Source organism: Antedon mediterranea, chromosome 2 (genome assembly GCF_964355755.1).
Source record: "Antedon mediterranea chromosome 2, ecAntMedi1.1, whole genome shotgun sequence".
NCBI classification, from domain to species: domain Eukaryota; kingdom Metazoa; phylum Echinodermata; class Crinoidea; order Comatulida; family Antedonidae; genus Antedon; species Antedon mediterranea.
In genome coordinates, this window is record NC_092671.1 from 15937594 (window position 1) to 15955000 (window position 17407).

At 37.4% G+C, this 17407-nt stretch overlaps 1 protein-coding gene across 2 annotated transcripts; it reads left to right on the plus strand.

Moving 5' to 3' along the window:
- Window positions 1–229: 229 nt before the first annotated feature.
- LOC140039720 (uncharacterized) lies at window positions 230–8506 on the plus strand. 2 transcript variants are annotated; one of them, XM_072085334.1, is made up of 9 exons: window positions 230–274; window positions 423–501; window positions 729–776; window positions 1003–1116; window positions 1274–1357; window positions 6316–6384; window positions 6620–6715; window positions 7773–7871; window positions 8195–8506. In XM_072085334.1, the coding sequence occupies exons 2-9, from the start codon at window positions 438–440 to the stop codon at window positions 8239–8241; spliced, it is 621 nt and encodes a 206-aa protein (XP_071941435.1). In that variant the 5' UTR covers window positions 230–274; window positions 423–437; the 3' UTR covers window positions 8242–8506. The 2 variants fall into 2 exon arrangements, with proteins under 2 accessions (XP_071941435.1, XP_071941436.1); XM_072085335.1 differs by lacking the exon at window positions 729–776.
- Window positions 8507–17407: the final 8901 nt, after the last annotated feature.

Here is a 17407-nt window from a genome sequence, read left to right on the forward strand (position 1 = left end):
GGTTGTTAAACAAAAAATAAATGAAAAAAAAAGAATAATTAAATAATAATTAATTAAAGAATAAATGGTATGTAATTTATTTGGCGTTTTATTATTCGAATTCTAAAACAGATGTATGTATATTTGTATTGCTAATCTTTCTATTATAACAGTTAGTGTTAATATATTTAAACTTATGCGTGATGAGATAATAAATACCAGTTTACATGGTCCACACCTTTTAGTCTACGGAGAGCTTGCGTAACGATACAAATTACCTGTATTAACGACTAAGGTGAGTAAACATTCTATTCAGATCTAATTAACAGTTTACATATTTACATTATTCTATGTTTTCAATATTGTTGTATTTGTGATCTATATTGTCATCATTCTTAACTTTTAAAATATTTGTTTTTCTTCACTTAATCCTCTTAATATAGACTTCTTTCTCCAAGATGTTTCGATTGTCAGTTATTCTATTTATGTTTTTGTATGTAACCGTCGAGTTGTCTAGCGCAGGTTAGTGAGAGTTACAGTTAAATCGTATTCTGGCAATTTAGACATAACCTACCAAAAGCTGAGGTTCGGTCAAGATGATTTACTGATATTATTATACATATATACGTATTTGGCCTACCTGGTCCAACTACTGAATAAACCGAAGGTTTGGTATAATAATAATAATATTAATTTGTAGTTAAATTGATTAATATTTCACATTTAAAATGTTACCTTTGTATCGCTAGCCAATCCATGTGATTACGGTGATGTGGAAGATGGAAATGTTAAATGTAGTAAGTCTTTACAATGATTAATCGTGTAGTCATATTTTGTAACCCATCCGCGGCCGTCGACGCACTACATCAATTTTTCTTTTTCGACCTTGATGGGAGCAAACATTGCTTTTCGCAATCATGTAGGTGCCTAATAAAGTATGGACCAGCATTAATCATATCTTTGATTATCTTGATAATAAAAGTTCTGTTATTATGATTTTTATCTATGTTTTTATTCTATTAGTCAATCCATGTGATGAAGGGGACAAATGTTTGGAATTTAGTAACACGGAATGTATGTTCATATATAGTATTAGTAGCATTGGATGTCAATCGATTAGGCGACGAAGTGATGGTGGTAAGTCGTTATAATGGTAATGAATAGGCCTATATAATAATATAGCCACCATCAATAGTCCCCTGTCAATGACAGGAGACACTCTTATATAATATAATAATATAGATATTTTTTCGATAGTTCTAGCTTCATTGATGCCGACTTTTTTTTTTCATAGGAGATCCATGTGAGGGCGACCCATGTGGGCAACACCGATGTCTTTCCGAAGATGGATTTTATATCTGTATTGAGTCACTTGGAAGTAAGTTGTTCATATGTGTAACAACCTCTACTGTTGGGCGTAGGTTTCACTTGAACGATCAAATAAACAATCTCAGACAACTTGTAACGCATCAAACACTTTATTCAATTCTCAATGGCGATGGCCATGGCAACTTTCCGATGTGATGAAGATCACGAAAATGACGCTGATGATGATCAGCTATTGAATAAAGACTGACTTTACTGATGGTGATGATGGTTTCAAGTTTGTATCTCTTCTAGATAGACCTACGCATAGAACACATTATCTTTGTGAGCGGACATATTAGACAACTTTTAATTATAGAGGGCGCTAAACTAACAGGTGACCCAGAGCCATATATATAAATATAATTATGGCTCTGAGGTGACCGTAACATCCCGGCCCCTTAAAGGCGATTAAATCGAACCTTTACTATATATATACATATGTTACGGGTAACGACAAACAATAAAAGGTAATAAGTCAATAAGTCTCTTATAAAGTTCACATAAGTCAAAATTCAAATATATCACTGGCAAACATCTCACAATGTGCATGTCTAATCATTTCCGTTGACTTCTAGAAGTATGATCTTAGTGATTGATCTTACTAGAGTTCCAACCGACGTTTTCAATCTCACAGAACGCACCATTCCATCTGAATCATTCTGGAGCACTTCTATCACTCGAGCAAGCGGCCACGAGCATCGTGGAACCGATGGGTCATGAACCAAAACACAATGTCGCCATTCGCAACATTCTGCTGTTTCTTACACATCTGACGCCTTTGTTATTGGTCTCCCATTCACTATCGTTTCGACTTCACAGAAAAGCGTCTGCAATGTTTCATCGTTGATTGTTTGTTCTTCCATCAGCGAGCTGAGCACCTTGCGTACCGTGCGAATGCATCTTTCCCAAACCCCGCCTTGATGGGAAGCTGCCGGAGGATTGAATTTCCATTTCACGTGATTCTCCTAGAGGTACTGGTGTATCTGTCCTTGATTCCAATCATTAATGGCCGACCAAAGCTCCATAACAAAATTTCTTCCATTGTCAGACCGGATATGCTTCGGTACGCCTCTCCTAACGAAACGTCGATAAGCATTTAAGAATGAGTTTGTGTCCAATGATGATGCGACTTCCAGATGCACTGCTCTGATTGATAAGCAGGTAAAAATCACTCCATATCTTTTCAGTACTGATCTAGCATTTTTAACCTTAAATGGTCCAAAGCAATCAATCCCCACAAAGGTAAAAGGCGGGTGGGCTGGTGTAACTCTCTCAGCTGGCAGATCAGCCATTTTCTGATGTGCTGTCGGAGCATTTCTTCTTCTGCATTGAACGCATTTCCTACTGATCCCTTTGATCATTGTTCGTCCTCCTACTGGCCAGTAAATTTGCCTCAGCTCAGATAGAACATGATTCACGCCTGAGTGCCCAGTACAGTTGTGGTAGTGTCTTAAGATGAGTATAGTCAGATCACTGGACTTTGGTAGTATGATTTGATGTTTCAGATCTTCACTAACATTGGCCATACTCAGTCGACCTCCTACCTTCAATACACCATTTTCTAATTTCGGGTCCAACTTAATTAGTGGACTAGTTGACTTTATTGTCTTGCCTGTCTCTAAGCTTCTGAATTCCTCAGAATACGAACGCTTCTGGGCACGTCTGATGAGTACCAGTTCTGCCTCCTTCAGTTCATCTACTGAGAGAGGTTCCACTCACTCAGTGTCTTCCAACTTGAAAACTGTGAAGTTACGTTAGTTTATCCAGAGTGGTGTTGATTTCTGCCACAACTAACGCTGTTACGGCCTTCACTTCAGGGTCATTCATTCTGAGGGCGAGATCGTCTGACATCTCTGGCCACTAGGAATCATTTTGTGTGCGAAAATTTTGAACCGCAATACCACATTTCACTCATCATCATTTCCTCTGCCGTCATCCCACGGGAAGCTAGGTCGGCCGAATTTTCAGCTGAATTCACGAACCTCCATTGGTCCTTGTTCGTCCTACTTAGGATTGCCGAAACTCGATTTCCCACGTATGTTTTGAACCTGGTTTTGTCGTTGCTCAGATATCTGAGCACACATGTGCTGTCGGTCCAGCACACGGACTGGTCAATTTTAATTTCCTTAAGCTCTTCTCTTATCATTGTGTCCAAGCGTGCTGATAACAGTGCAGCCTTCAACTCCAGTCTGGGAATTGTTTGAGCTTTAAGAGGAGCCAATCTGGACTTTGCTGCAACAAGGGTGCGGTTTACGTTGCCAGATTCATCCTTCTGGTAGAGATATGATGCTGCTCCGTAACTTGTGGATGACGCATCTCCTAAGCTATGCAGTTCACGACGTACTACGGTCCCAAACTCTGCAGATTTGTAGCATCGTTGAATTCGAATAGTCTCCAACTTCTTCAGATCGGATAGCCACTGTTGCCATCTAGTCTTATATTCAATTGAGATTGTTGAATCCCAATCATAACCAAGTCGACAGAGCTCCTGCATCAATAACTTTGCCTTGAGGATAAACGGTGATACCAGCCCTAACGGGTCAAATACAGACGAAACAACTGACAGGATACCCCTTCGAGTCGCAGGCTTTGTTGTTGGAGATATGGTATATCCCAAGCTATCTTCACTGACAAACCAGCGAACACCCAAGGCACGTTGCTGGTCTCCACCACATAAGGAAACTGAGTTTGGATCTTCCTTATCTCTCAGCGTGCTCACTAGTTTACTCGAGTTTGAAACCCATTTCGTCAGGTTGAAGCCTCCTCTTGCCAGCAACTGTTTTACTTGAATGGCTATATCAATAGCACATTGTTCGTCGTCTGTCGCATATAGAAGATCGTCAACATAAAAATGCCTATCTGCTATCTGCGTGATTATTGGATCGTAGTCCTTTCCATGGTCCTTTATCGTTTTCTTCAACGCAAAGTTGGCGCAACTTGGAGATGATCGGACACCAAACAGGTGCACTAGCATCTGGTATTCCTGTGGTGCCTTCTTCAGATCTCCCATTTCCCACCACAAGTAGCGGAGAAAGTCTGAGTCCTGTTCCTTTACCTTGACCTGGTAAAACATTTTCTCAATATCGGCACAAGAGGCAACTGGAGAGCTACGGAATCTCATTAAAACTCCAACTAATGAATTGGTAAGGTCTGGTCCCTGGTTTAACTTGTCATTTAGGCATACTCCGTGAAACTTGGCAGAGCAGTCAAACACAACCCTTAGCTTTCCCGGTTTCTGCGGGTGTAAAACTGGGTGGTGCGGAAGATACCATTTTGGAATTGATCCATCGATGACCTCCGAAACCTTCCTTGTCCACTAACGTTTCCATAAATTCTGTGTACTTTCTGTGGGTGTCTGCAACGTTTCGAGTCGGCGCTCGGCCAATACACGATTGTTTGGTAATGTTGATGGGGAAGCCTTCCAAGGCATAGCAACATGGTAATGTCCATCATTGTATGTCACAGATTCCTCCATACTTGTTAATGCCTTCAATTCTTCTAACCGCTTCAAGTCTTCCTGTCTTCTAGCCACAGATCCCATACTACTACGAGAATTGGATGTCTTTGCCTTCCCTGCCACAGGCTGTACTACTTCCTTCTGCTTCCGACTTTCTATTTTCTGCATAAACAGTTTTTTCACAAAACCAATCATTGTCATGATCTTTCAGGGCATCTTCGTTAAGTGTGTTGCAATATTGGTCATTAGCCAGGATGATTGCTTCATAAGAAGTAATCCACTTTGTGTATCGTAATCTTGATTCTGTCACTGGCGGATTCTCATTCATATAGTTTCTCAGCTCCTCCGAACCTTTCTGTAGGTTCTTCCAGGCTATACCAAGAGCTTTATACTTCATTTCGGTAGCATATTCTTGTCCCTTGATAGTGGACTTGCGTTCTCGTTCATCTGATAACGCCATCGTACTTTAGAATATAAACTTGAAACTGTAACAGCCTCTACTGTTGGGCGTAGGTTTCACTTGAACGATCAAATAAACAATCTTTAGGTAACTTGTAATGCATCAAACACTTTATTCAATCTCAATGGCAATGGCCATGGCAACTTGCCGATGTGGTGAAAATCACGATAATGACGCTGATGATGATCAGCTATTGAATAAAGACTGACTTTACTGATGGTGATGATGGTTTCAAGTTTGTATCTCTTCTAGATAGACCTACGCATAGAACACATTATCTTTGTGAGCGGACATATTAGACAACTTCTAATTATAGAGGGCACTAAACTAACAGGTGAGCCGTACCAATATGACTGTGATATAGATTTATGCAATCATCACGGACTCGATACTTTTGTTTCATTGATTTTAACCATCCTAAAGTGGAACCCCTCTTTTGAGCACCCCTAATAAGGAAGAAGGGGACAGTTTATGGTGGTTATATCACAAAACAATAAACGACCAACCACAATTCAGGAAACATTCCTCAATAAGGGAGCAGATTGTTTTATTCCCGAAGATAAGTCTCCTTAACAGTGGCTCTACTGCATAAAATAGCCTAATAAGCTTTAAAGATGATGATGATGATGATGATGATGATGATGATGATGATGATGATGATTATGATGATGATGATTATGATGATGATGATGATGATGATGATCATGATGATCATGATCATGATGATGATGATCATGAAGATGATCATGATGATGATCATGATCATGATGATGATGATGATCATGATGTTGATGATGATGATGATGATGATGATGATCATGATAATGATGATGATCATGATGATGATAATAATAATAATAAAAATATAACAACAATAATAAATATAACAACAACAACAACAACAATAACAATAACAACAACAATAACAATAACAATAATAATAATTTGGATCGATTAATATTTCACATTTAAAATGTTAATTTATTTATTTATTTTTATTTTATTTTATTTCATCAAAAAAATAATAATAATTTTACCTTTGTATCGCTAGCCAATCCATGTGATAACAGTGCATGTGGAGATGACATGTGTCTGTTCGAAGATGGAAAAGTTAAATGTAGTAAGTCTTTACAATGATTAATCGTGTTGTCATATTTTGTAACCCATCCGCGGCCGTCGACGCACTATGTCAATTTTTCTTTTTCTACAATGATGGGAGCAAACATTGCTTTTCGCTAATCATGTAGGGGCCTATAAAAAGGATGGACCAGCATTAATCATATCTTTGATTATCTTGATAATTAAATTCTGTTATTATGATTTTAATCTATCTATGTTTTTATTCTTATTATTAGTCAATCAATGTGAAGAATGTTTGGAATTTAGTGACACAGAATGTATGTTCATAGATAGTACCCTTCGATGTAAATCGATTAGGCGAAGTGATAGTGGTAAGTCGTTATAATGGTAATGATATATTATACAGATATTGACTGCTTAGAGGTTAAATATAAGATTTGACATCCCCGAGGGAATGATATTAAGTTCGAGGGAATATATATTTCCCGAAGCGCCAGCTGAGGGAAATATATATTCCCCGAGAACTTAATATCATTCCCGAGGGGATGTCAAATCTTATATTTAACCGATAAAAAAGGCAATATCTGTTATATTATATAGCCAAGAACAAGTCTGCTGGGTTGGGTGAAGCTAGGCTAGGCCTCCTATAGTATTTGTATTGTATTTAAAACAAGCCTGCCTAGACACCTTACCTTGCGAAGAATAATATACAGATAATTACTAATTAATGATTCCTTGGCAATAAAATATTCACTTAGGCCTAGGTCGTTTAAATTAACAGAAGAATTTCCATCAATAAGCCTATTAGTATTAATAATAATATTATCTTCTCTCGATCTTCGAGGAGCCGAATCACCGGATGTTCAGCGCGTACTAGTTACTAGGTTACTACCGTGAGTATTGACCAATCACAAACGGTGTTTCATCACATTTAGGGTGGACTTATAACAAATGAGGGCGCTATGTATGCATAGCTTAAATAGTTTAGAAGATTAATTTCTTCAAGCAAATTCCGTGGCCCAGCGGATGAAACGTTGTCTTGCGATGGAGTGACAATTCCACCCGAGTTCAAGATCGAGTAGATGACTTTTGTTTATTTATCGGCAAACTCGAGTGTTGCACACGAAAATTACACAGTCAATATCATCGTACTCGAGAATTTATATGATTAATGACAGGGGACACGATTATTACGCGAAAATTACACAGTCAATATCATCGTTCTCGAGGATATATACGATTTACGATCCTCGCAGCGGTAGTCATGTGATGCAGTTTCAACCAATCACGTTCGCGTATTTACATAGCCTATGTAATATAATAATATAGCCACAATAGTCCCCTATCAATGACAGGAGACACACTCTTATATAACGTTGATATTTTTTCGATAGTTCCAGCTTCATTGATGCCGACTTTTTTTTATAGGAGATCCATGTAAGAAAGACGACCCCGACGACAACCCATGTGGGCGACACCGATGTATTTCCGAAGATGGATTTTATATCTGTTTTGAGTCATTTGGAAGTAAGTTGTTCAAATGATTTTAACCATCATAAAGTGGGACCCCTCTTTTGAACACCTCTATTTAGGAGAAAGGGAACACTTTATGGATGTTATGTCACAAAACACTAACACGACCAACCACAGTTCAGGGGACATTCCTCATTAAGGAGGGCAGTTGTTTTTTTTAGTCCCTAAGATAAGTCTCCTTAACAGTGGCTCTACTGAAATCAACATGAGTGGCATGGAGTTGGTGATTGATGATGATAGATTGAATTTCTTGTAGAAATAGTTATCTGTACATAACGGACTGCCAAGTGAATACATTGATTCTGTTCTTATTACAGCCTCATTGTTTGCTGGCATGCAAGACCATAACAGGGCTAATGGATAATAAAAATAGACGTTTTGAAGAAGTAGAAAATAGATTATAGAAATAGATTATTTAGTATGTAGGCCTACGTTTTCCGGAGGTAATTTGTGTCTTCAATTTTTTTCGGTAATAAATAGTTAAACTGCGATATAACAAATAAGATTAATTGTAATTTATATTATGGATGTATAGGCCTACAATAAAAATGTCTCAAATAAAACTCTTTTATTATTTTCTATTCATTAGACCCGTCTAATATTCCTAGAATAAAAAGAATGTGCACATGCCGCCTAAAATCAAGAACTGCTGATATTTTATGATTCTTTCATCCATATTGAAAGAGATTCTTGTTTATTTACTGCTTAATGGTAACATTTCAAGTTTCATTTCAGCTGACTTAGGCAGAAACACAAAAAAACGATCTGAGCATGTGCAAATGTATATAAAAGCACCCAGATAATGTACAGAGGGCAGTATAAAGATATAAGCAGTGAGTTAGGCAGATCATAAGTCAGCTCTCCTTAATTGCCTAAGTCACACAGCTGACTTAGGCAGAAACACAAAAAAATATAGTATATTGATATAAGCAGTGAGTTAGGCAGATCATAAGTCAGCTCTCCTTAATTGCCTAAGTTACACAGCTGACTTAGGCAGAAACACAAAAAATATAGTATATTGATATAAGCAGTGAGTTAGGCAGAAAAACAAAACAAAAATTATGACTTAGAGCTTTCTCAGGCGTATATATTTCCACGCGACGTACACAGCTGTCACTGAATGATAACTCATACAAAAAGTATATTTAACTCAACTAGAACTTTGATTCCTTGTAATTCGATTAATACATCTTTCTACCACTACCAGTCAAGCCTTAATATATTCTTTATCATCTTTCCGTTTATCTACTCTGATCTTATTCTCTCTTCTTTTTTAATATCTATTACATTCCACTTTTATACTGGACATGGAAATTTTAGGCTTCAGCGGAGGATAACATTTTCCCTCCAAAAATTATACGATTTTGATTGGCTAATAATAAGGCGGACCTGGTCTAAAGCATCCCTCTCTAAACACAGAGAATCACAACATCAATAATATGACATTCCCCTTTTTGGGAAAAAGATTGTGTCAATCTTTCCAAAAATTTAACATTTAAAACCATTTTACTTTAAACTATCTACTAATAACACCTCTATAATATTATTATGCACGGCTTAATCCATCTGCATTATTTCCATTTAATGATCCTTTCTTGTAAATAACTTTAAATTTATATCCTTGTAAAAACAGAGCCCATCTCATAAGTCTAACATTGGCACCCTTCATTGAGTCCATCCATCTCAATGCCTGGTGGTCAGTATGAACTTGAAATTCACAACCATACAAATAATACTTAAGTTTATTGATAGCCCAAACAATAGAGAGGCACTCTTTTTCTGGCACAGAATATCTCTGCTCATGTACAGATAACTTTCTACTTAAGTACACAATGGGATAATCATTACTCTCACCATCTATTTGGCTCAGCACTGCACCTATGCCATAATTTGAGGCATCAGTTTGCAATATAAACATCTTATCAAAATTTGGGGCTTTTAATACATTATCATCAGTAAGTCGTTTCTTTAAAGTTACAAAGGCATTTTCACATTGTTCATTCCACTTAACGGTATTACTTTTACTTTTTAAAGTTAAATCAATCAATGGCTTAGCAATATCGGCATAGTTCTGTACAAATTTTCTGTAATAGCCAGTTAATCCGAGAAATGATCGGACTTGTTTCTTAGACAAAGGTCTGGGGAACTTTTCCACAGCCTCAACCTTATCAATCATGGGTCTAATTTCTCCATTACCAATCTTATGCCCCAGAAATTCTACCTGTGCATAGGCAATTTTACATTTCAAAGGCTTTGCTGTCAATCCAGCACTACTTAATCTTTCTAATACATCATTCAAATGAAAAATATGATCTTTCCAAGTTTGACTATAAATACATATGTCATCTATATATGCCTTAGCATATCCCTCAGTACCTTGTAATACCTTATCCATTAATCTTTGGAAAGTACTAGAGCTATTTTGCATACCAAATGGAAGTACATTGTAACAATACTGTCCAAATTGTGTAATAAATGCTGATTTGTCTTTGGTCTTAGGATCCAGAGGCACCTGGTAAAATCCTTTAGTTAGATCTAACGTAGTTATGTATATTGCGGATGATACCTCATCCAACATTTCGTCTATGCGAGGCATAACATAAGGGTCAAATTGTGAAGTCTTATTTAGTGATCTAAAATCTGTCACCATTCTAATTTGATTCTGGCCTTTCTTCAGGGCAATAATAGGTGCAGCATAGGCACTAACAGTAAGTTCTATTATACCCATAGCCAACATACTATCTAATTCCTCTTTCAATTTACCCTTTAATGCTTGGGGCGTTCTATATGCCCTATGCCTTATAGGCATTTCACCATTAGTCTTAATTTCATGTGTCACTAAGTGAGTTCTACCTGGTACATCCGAGAATACATTCTGTTGGTACTTTAACAATTCTGTTAATTGTTTAGTTTGTGTATCATTTAAATTACTACTAACGTTAACATCTCTCCATGTTTGTGATTGATGATAAGACAATCCTATGTCTATTTCACTATCTAACTCATTGTCATGGACTGTTTCATTTAAGTCTACTTCTTCTATCGACTGAACATTTGTTACTACATAATAACCATCTTTACTTATTTCTACTTTATCATACCATCTCTTTAACATATTAACATGTAGAATTTGTTTTTCTTTTCTTCTACCTCCCATGTATATTTCATAATTTACATCATTGACCTTTTTTGTAACAGTGAAGGGGCCTTGCCATTTACTGTCTAACTTACTATTTCCTACTGGAAGGAATATCAACACTTTGTCCCCTTCTACAAATTCTCTATCAATAGCATTCTTGTTATAATTGTGGGACATAATTTCTTGTTGTTCAAGTTTGTTTACATTAGCATCTTTCATTAATTCCTCCATTTTTTCTCTTATGTCTAACATGTATTTGATAACATCAATAGATGTTTCTTCATCTTCTACCCAATTACTTTTGAGTAAACTCAAGGGTCCCCTCACCTCTCTACCATAAAGCAATTTAAAAGGTGAATGGCCCGTCACTTTACTAGGAACTTCTCTGTATGCAAACAGAAAGGGGGGTATGTAGTTATCCCAATTATTTCTTTGCTTAACTGTAAGTGTCCTTATCATATTTTTCAATGTACCGTGAAATCTTTCAACAAGCCCATTGCTTTGGGGGTGGTACACTGTAGTCTTTAATTGATTAATCCCCAACATACTACATATAGATTGCATAATTGAAGACATGAAATTAGTTCCTTGATCATGTACAATCTCTTCGGGTAATCCTACTCTAGTAAAGACTTCTATTAGAGCCCTGGCTACTGTTTCAGCTCTAACATTGGGTAACGGGATAGCATCCGGATATCTCGTAGCATAGTCAATTATAGTAAGCATATATTTGTTATTACGGCTTGTTCTAGATAAGGGTCCAACAATGTCTATCGCTATACGTTTAAATGGTGTACTTATAATCGGTAATGGTATCAAAGTATGTTTCCTTTTACTTTTACCCTTATCTACCTTTTGGCATTCCTTACAGACTTTACAATAGACTACCACATCTTTAAATATACCTGGCCAATAGAATTGGTTCAGGATCCTACTTTTAGTTTTCTCAACACCCATGTGACCTGCAAATGGCACATTATGACCTAAGTGTAATACACCCTGTCTACACTGAGTGGGTAATACAATCTGTTCCACTTGGTTATTCTTATCTTTAATACTACTCCAATTTCTCATCAATATACCTTGTCTCATAAAGAAACATACCCTATGCTGACCTATTTCTTCTATAGGGACTACCCTGTCAAACACTCCTTTGAGTGAGTCATCCTTAGTTTGCAATTTGATCAGTTCTTGTTTAGTTAGGTTCAGCTTGTGCTGTTGTTCATAAGTTTTATGTTTGACTGTTTTATCTTTAGCTCTATCCTCATTTTCGTCAAACAAATTATTCATTTCTGTTCCATTCATATCATCTAAACACTTAGTTTTATTTACTTTGTTGTCATTTACTACTGTTTTCAACAATTGTACATTAGTTTCTTTAGGCGGCTCTTCTATCGGCTTAAAGTTACTATCTTTCCCTAACAATATCATTTCGTCTTGTATTCTAACATCATTTTCTATTCTGGCTTGCTCCCTAGTTAGGACGAACATTTCTTTAGCCATTGTTTCCCCACAATTCTGGTCCAAATCATGACCCAATAACATGTCCCTCTGTAATCCTTCGATTACGGCTACAATCACTTTTCCTGTCACTATCTTACTTTCTATAGCTACCTCAGCTAAGGGGACGGTAATATCGCCTCCTATACCTCTTAACGTAACCCATTTTCCTGGCAAGTAACATTTGTTAGGCACTAGACTTTCCTTAACAGCTGACTGGGTACATCCCGAGTCTCTAAGCATAGTTATATCCTGTCCTTCTAATTTTCCTGGTATTGTACATTTCTCCATTTTATTTTCTACACTATCTATAACTACTTGGGGTCTATCTGATTTTAGTCCTTCACATCTTAAGCCATCTTTCATATTCGGGCCCTTCTTAGTGTCACTAGTCTTTCCTTTTGCTACCATCTTAGGACAATCCCCTATTTTATGTCCCTTCTCCTTACAATTAAAGCATGGGCCATTAATCCATTCATTTGAAGGTTCTCTCTGTTGGAAATTTCTACCATAGTTATGGAATTTGCCTCCCCTTCCGCGATACCTATTGTATCCTTGCTGCCTAGCTCCAGGGTTATTCTGAGTCGTACTATTCTTAGGTTTACTATTTTCTTGGCCCTTATAATACGTAGGCTTATTTTCAGAATTTACGGCATTCCAATAGCCACGGCCACCTCTATTAGCTATATAATCATCGGCTATCATAGCCATATCATAGCTCTTATTTACTTGTTTATCTCTAAGATAAAGCCTCAGATCTTCAGGCATTTTATCAAGTGCCTGTTCCATTATAATCATTTCAATAATGCCTGCAGCATCATCTTCTTTTACATTAGCACATTTCATCCAACATTTTAAATAATGGGAGAGATCATTCAGCCATTCCCTGATGGACATATCTTTAACTCTGTTCAAATTTCTAAATTTAAATCTGTAGGTCTCTGCGGACACATCATACTTTTCTAAGATTGCCTTCTTTAAGGTATCATAATCTACACATTCTTTTACGGTTAAGGATGCATAAGCTGTCCTAGCTTTACCAGACAGTTCAGGTGCTAACCTAGCGGACCACGTATTCTTATCCCAACCTGTGGCTTCTGCCAAGTGTTCAAATGTTCTAAAATATATATCAATATCATCTGATTCCTTCAAAGTAGGAACCTTTACCTTCATTTCATCTACTATATTCCTAGCATTACTGTAGCTAGACCTATTTTCTAATTCCATCATTTTCACTCTTTCTTGTGATTCAATTTTTCTTTGCTCTATATCTGCTTCTAATCTTAATTGGTCTTGTTGGTATTGTAATTCTAACTTTTTGTTTTCGGCCTCGAACTTCATTCGAAAATATTCGAGCATCATATCTTTAGGCATACCGCCGGGTATTTCGGGCAAATCAATATCCCTAGCCATTTTATCATACATTTCATTGACTTGGTCAACCTCTTCTTGGTCAACCATCTCTTCCCTAGTATCTTTTTCTGACATAGTCTTATCTATACTTTTACCCGATCTTAAAGTTGTCATGCTAATAACAATTTTACTAATGAAATATGTAAATATGTTATAAAAGTATTTGTATTACCTTGATTCCATTCAGATATGTAAAAATATGAAATCCACATAAATTTTTAAATGCAATACATTAATTTACTTCAAGTCACAAACAACGTTCCAAGTTCGCTCCGTACAAAAATTTACTTTCGAAATAAAAAATAGTTTACAAAGTCAGCTTTGCAAATCTTCTCCAAATTTACTGGGCTTCCTTCTGTTACTTCAGTCTTCTTCTTTCAGACCTCGGTGAATATATACAGTATCTCCGATGAATATCCAGCGGTCTTGAGCTCAACAGTACTTCTTCTTCGTTGTAATATCCAAACAACGCACGGTATAAAAACTGTCAGGAATCCAGATCTTCGTAACCATTTAACTTTTTGGTTACTGATTTAACAGGCCCGTAGAGTAGGCACTGTCACTTCTTCTTCTTCTTGATACTTAAATCATGTAAACAAAAATTTTCACCGCTGCCACCATGTAGTGAATTTATTTTAGTTGGATCCGAGCTTTCTCAGGCGTATATAATAACTCCACGCGACGTACACTGTCACTGAACAACTCAACAAGAACTTTATTCCTTGTAATTCAATTAATACATCTTTCTACCACTACCAGTCAAGCCTTAATATATTCTTTATCATCTTTCCGTTTATCTACTCTGATCTTATTCTCTCTTCTTTTTTAATATCTATTACATTCCACTTTTATACTGGACATGGAAATTTTAGGCTTCAGCGGAGGATAACATTTTCCATCCAAAATTAATACGATTTTGATTGGCTAATAATAAGGCGGACCTGGTCTAAAGCATCCTTCTCTAAACACAGAGAATCACAACATCAATAATATGACACTAGCCTAGCCTAGCCTAGCCTAGCCAAGCCTACGCTCAGACTATATCGGTTAGCAACGGAGGCCGGAAAAAATGGGAACTAAAAAAAAATCAATGGAGTACTTACTCGAACGTTTCGATCTCTATCAGAGATCCTTCTCAACTGACTGCGGAGTGTTAATGCAGCTTGGTCATTCTTGACGTCATCTGTTGATGACGTCGTACGCCTCCGGTTGTAGGTTGGAGGTTGTGCGGGGCTCGGCCAGGTGATGTGTCTATCAAATCATTGTACAAATGCGAGAGTTCGTGGGCTCCAGTGTCCCGGTTCATGGTCTTCTCCTTATTTCTCCTTATATGTAATGATTCTCTAATCTGTCTGTCTTTGCGTTTAGGCTCTTTGGTTAAGATGGTAGCCTCCCAGTTTGGTACATGATTGTGTTTTATGACATGTTCTGTAATGGCAGATTTGTGTATGATCGAAGATGTGGATGTTCTGGAAGCCCTAGTCATTACTCCCCCCGTGTTTGTTGTAACATCTTTTTTGTGATCATTAATTCGTGTTTGTAATGCCCTCCCTGTTTCCCCAATGTAAACTTGTGGACAGTTGCGGCAGGTGACTTCGTAGATTACTCCACATGTATCCATCTTCTCGATTTTATCTTTTGGGTGGACGAGGCTATTCTTGATTTTATTTTGGGGTAGGAAATAGGTTCCGACATTGTGATAGGAGAGAGTGCGTCGTATTCTTTCTGCCATTCCTTTTACGTAGGGGATTCCTATGCTACCTCGCATCTTGATCTTTTTCTTCTGTGGTTCGTGTCCTTTGTTCTTTTTTCTTTTTCGGTTTTCCATAACTCTCTGGAAGGACCACTCTGGATACTGGCAGTTGTGTAACGCTTTCTTGATGTTATCCATCTCAACTTTCCTCAAATCCATATCTCCCACTACCTTCTCAGCTCTGTCCACCAGCGTGTTTATAAGCCCCAGTTTGTGTTCGAGTGGATGATGTGAGTTGAAATGTAAATATTGGTCTGTGTGAGTGGGCTTCCGATAAACTGAGGTGGTAACTGTTCCATTGTCATTGAGTGTGATGAGCATGTCCAGGAAAGGTATTGTGTTGTTTGTCATCGATTCTGTGGTGAACTTGATATTGTCAGTTATATCGATGTTATTAAGATGTGTGTTAAATGTATGTACTGTACCTATGGGGATGATAGCTAATACATCATCAACGTATCGTTTCCAATACACAGGCTTGATGTTAGTGGGTGCCGTGTTTATGGCTTGATGTTCGAGCCACTCTAGATACAAGTTCGCCAATATAGGACTTATTGGGCTTCCCATAGCAATGCCTTGTATTTGCCTATAAATGTTACCATTGAACGAGAAATAGGTTTTGTTCACAATTAAACCGAGGAGCTCCATTATGTCTGTCACATGTAGTTTAGTTCTATCCAGAAGTGTCAGATCTGTTGTTAGGCGATTTTCGACAACTTTGAGGGCCTCTTCTACTGGTGTTTTTGTAAACAGAGATACTACGTCAAACGAGACAAATGTTTCACTTGGTTTGACTATTATTTCTTTTAGTTCACTCGCCAACTCTCCTGAGTAAGTTACATGATGTTCTGTGTTTCCGACAAGTGGACCCAGGATTTTGGTGAGGAATTGTGCAACGGTGTAAAAAACGGTGTTGATGTTATCTACTATAGGTCTTAATGGCCAATTTGGTTTATGTATCTTCGGAAGACAATACAACCTAGGTACAATTTCAGCCGTGGGAAACAGCCATTCTTTCTCTCTGTAGTTGATTTTCTTTTCTTTGAACAACCTGCCTATGATGTTGACCACTTTTCGTTTATAGTTTTGTGTTGGATTACGTTTTAGCAGTTCGTAAACATTAGTGTCGCTCACCATGGTTCCCACTTTATCTTTGTAATCATTAGTATTTAGGATGACAGTAGATCTACCTTTATCCGCTGGGAGAATAAGAATAGATTTATCTTTCTTCAAGTTGTTTATGGCCTTTCGTTCTTTGGGGGTTAAATTTGAAGGTGGTAGAGTGGTAGATTTTACAATAGCTACAATTTTACTGCGAACGGTGTCTTGTTCTTCCAGGGAGACGAGATCAGCCGCTTTTTCAGCCGCTACTATGAGATCGTCAATGGGCATGGATCGTGGGCTCGCCGCATAGTTCAATCCCCTTTGTAATGCTGATATTTCGTCCTCACTAACCAACTTACTAGACAGATTTACCACCCATTTTTCTCTTAAGATCTTACCGGATAAATCCTGTTCTTGATGTAAATCTCTAGCTGCGTTTTCTGCTTTGTTTTTCCACCACAACAGTTTGTTTTGTTGTCGTGATCGGCATTTTAAGAATTCCGCTTCACACACTTTGTTTACGTGATTACATACATTGGTGATGTCCCCTCCGTTGCGAATTAGCGATACGATTTCATCATTTAAATCTTTCTTTTTGCCTTCTAACTGTGTGATTTTGTT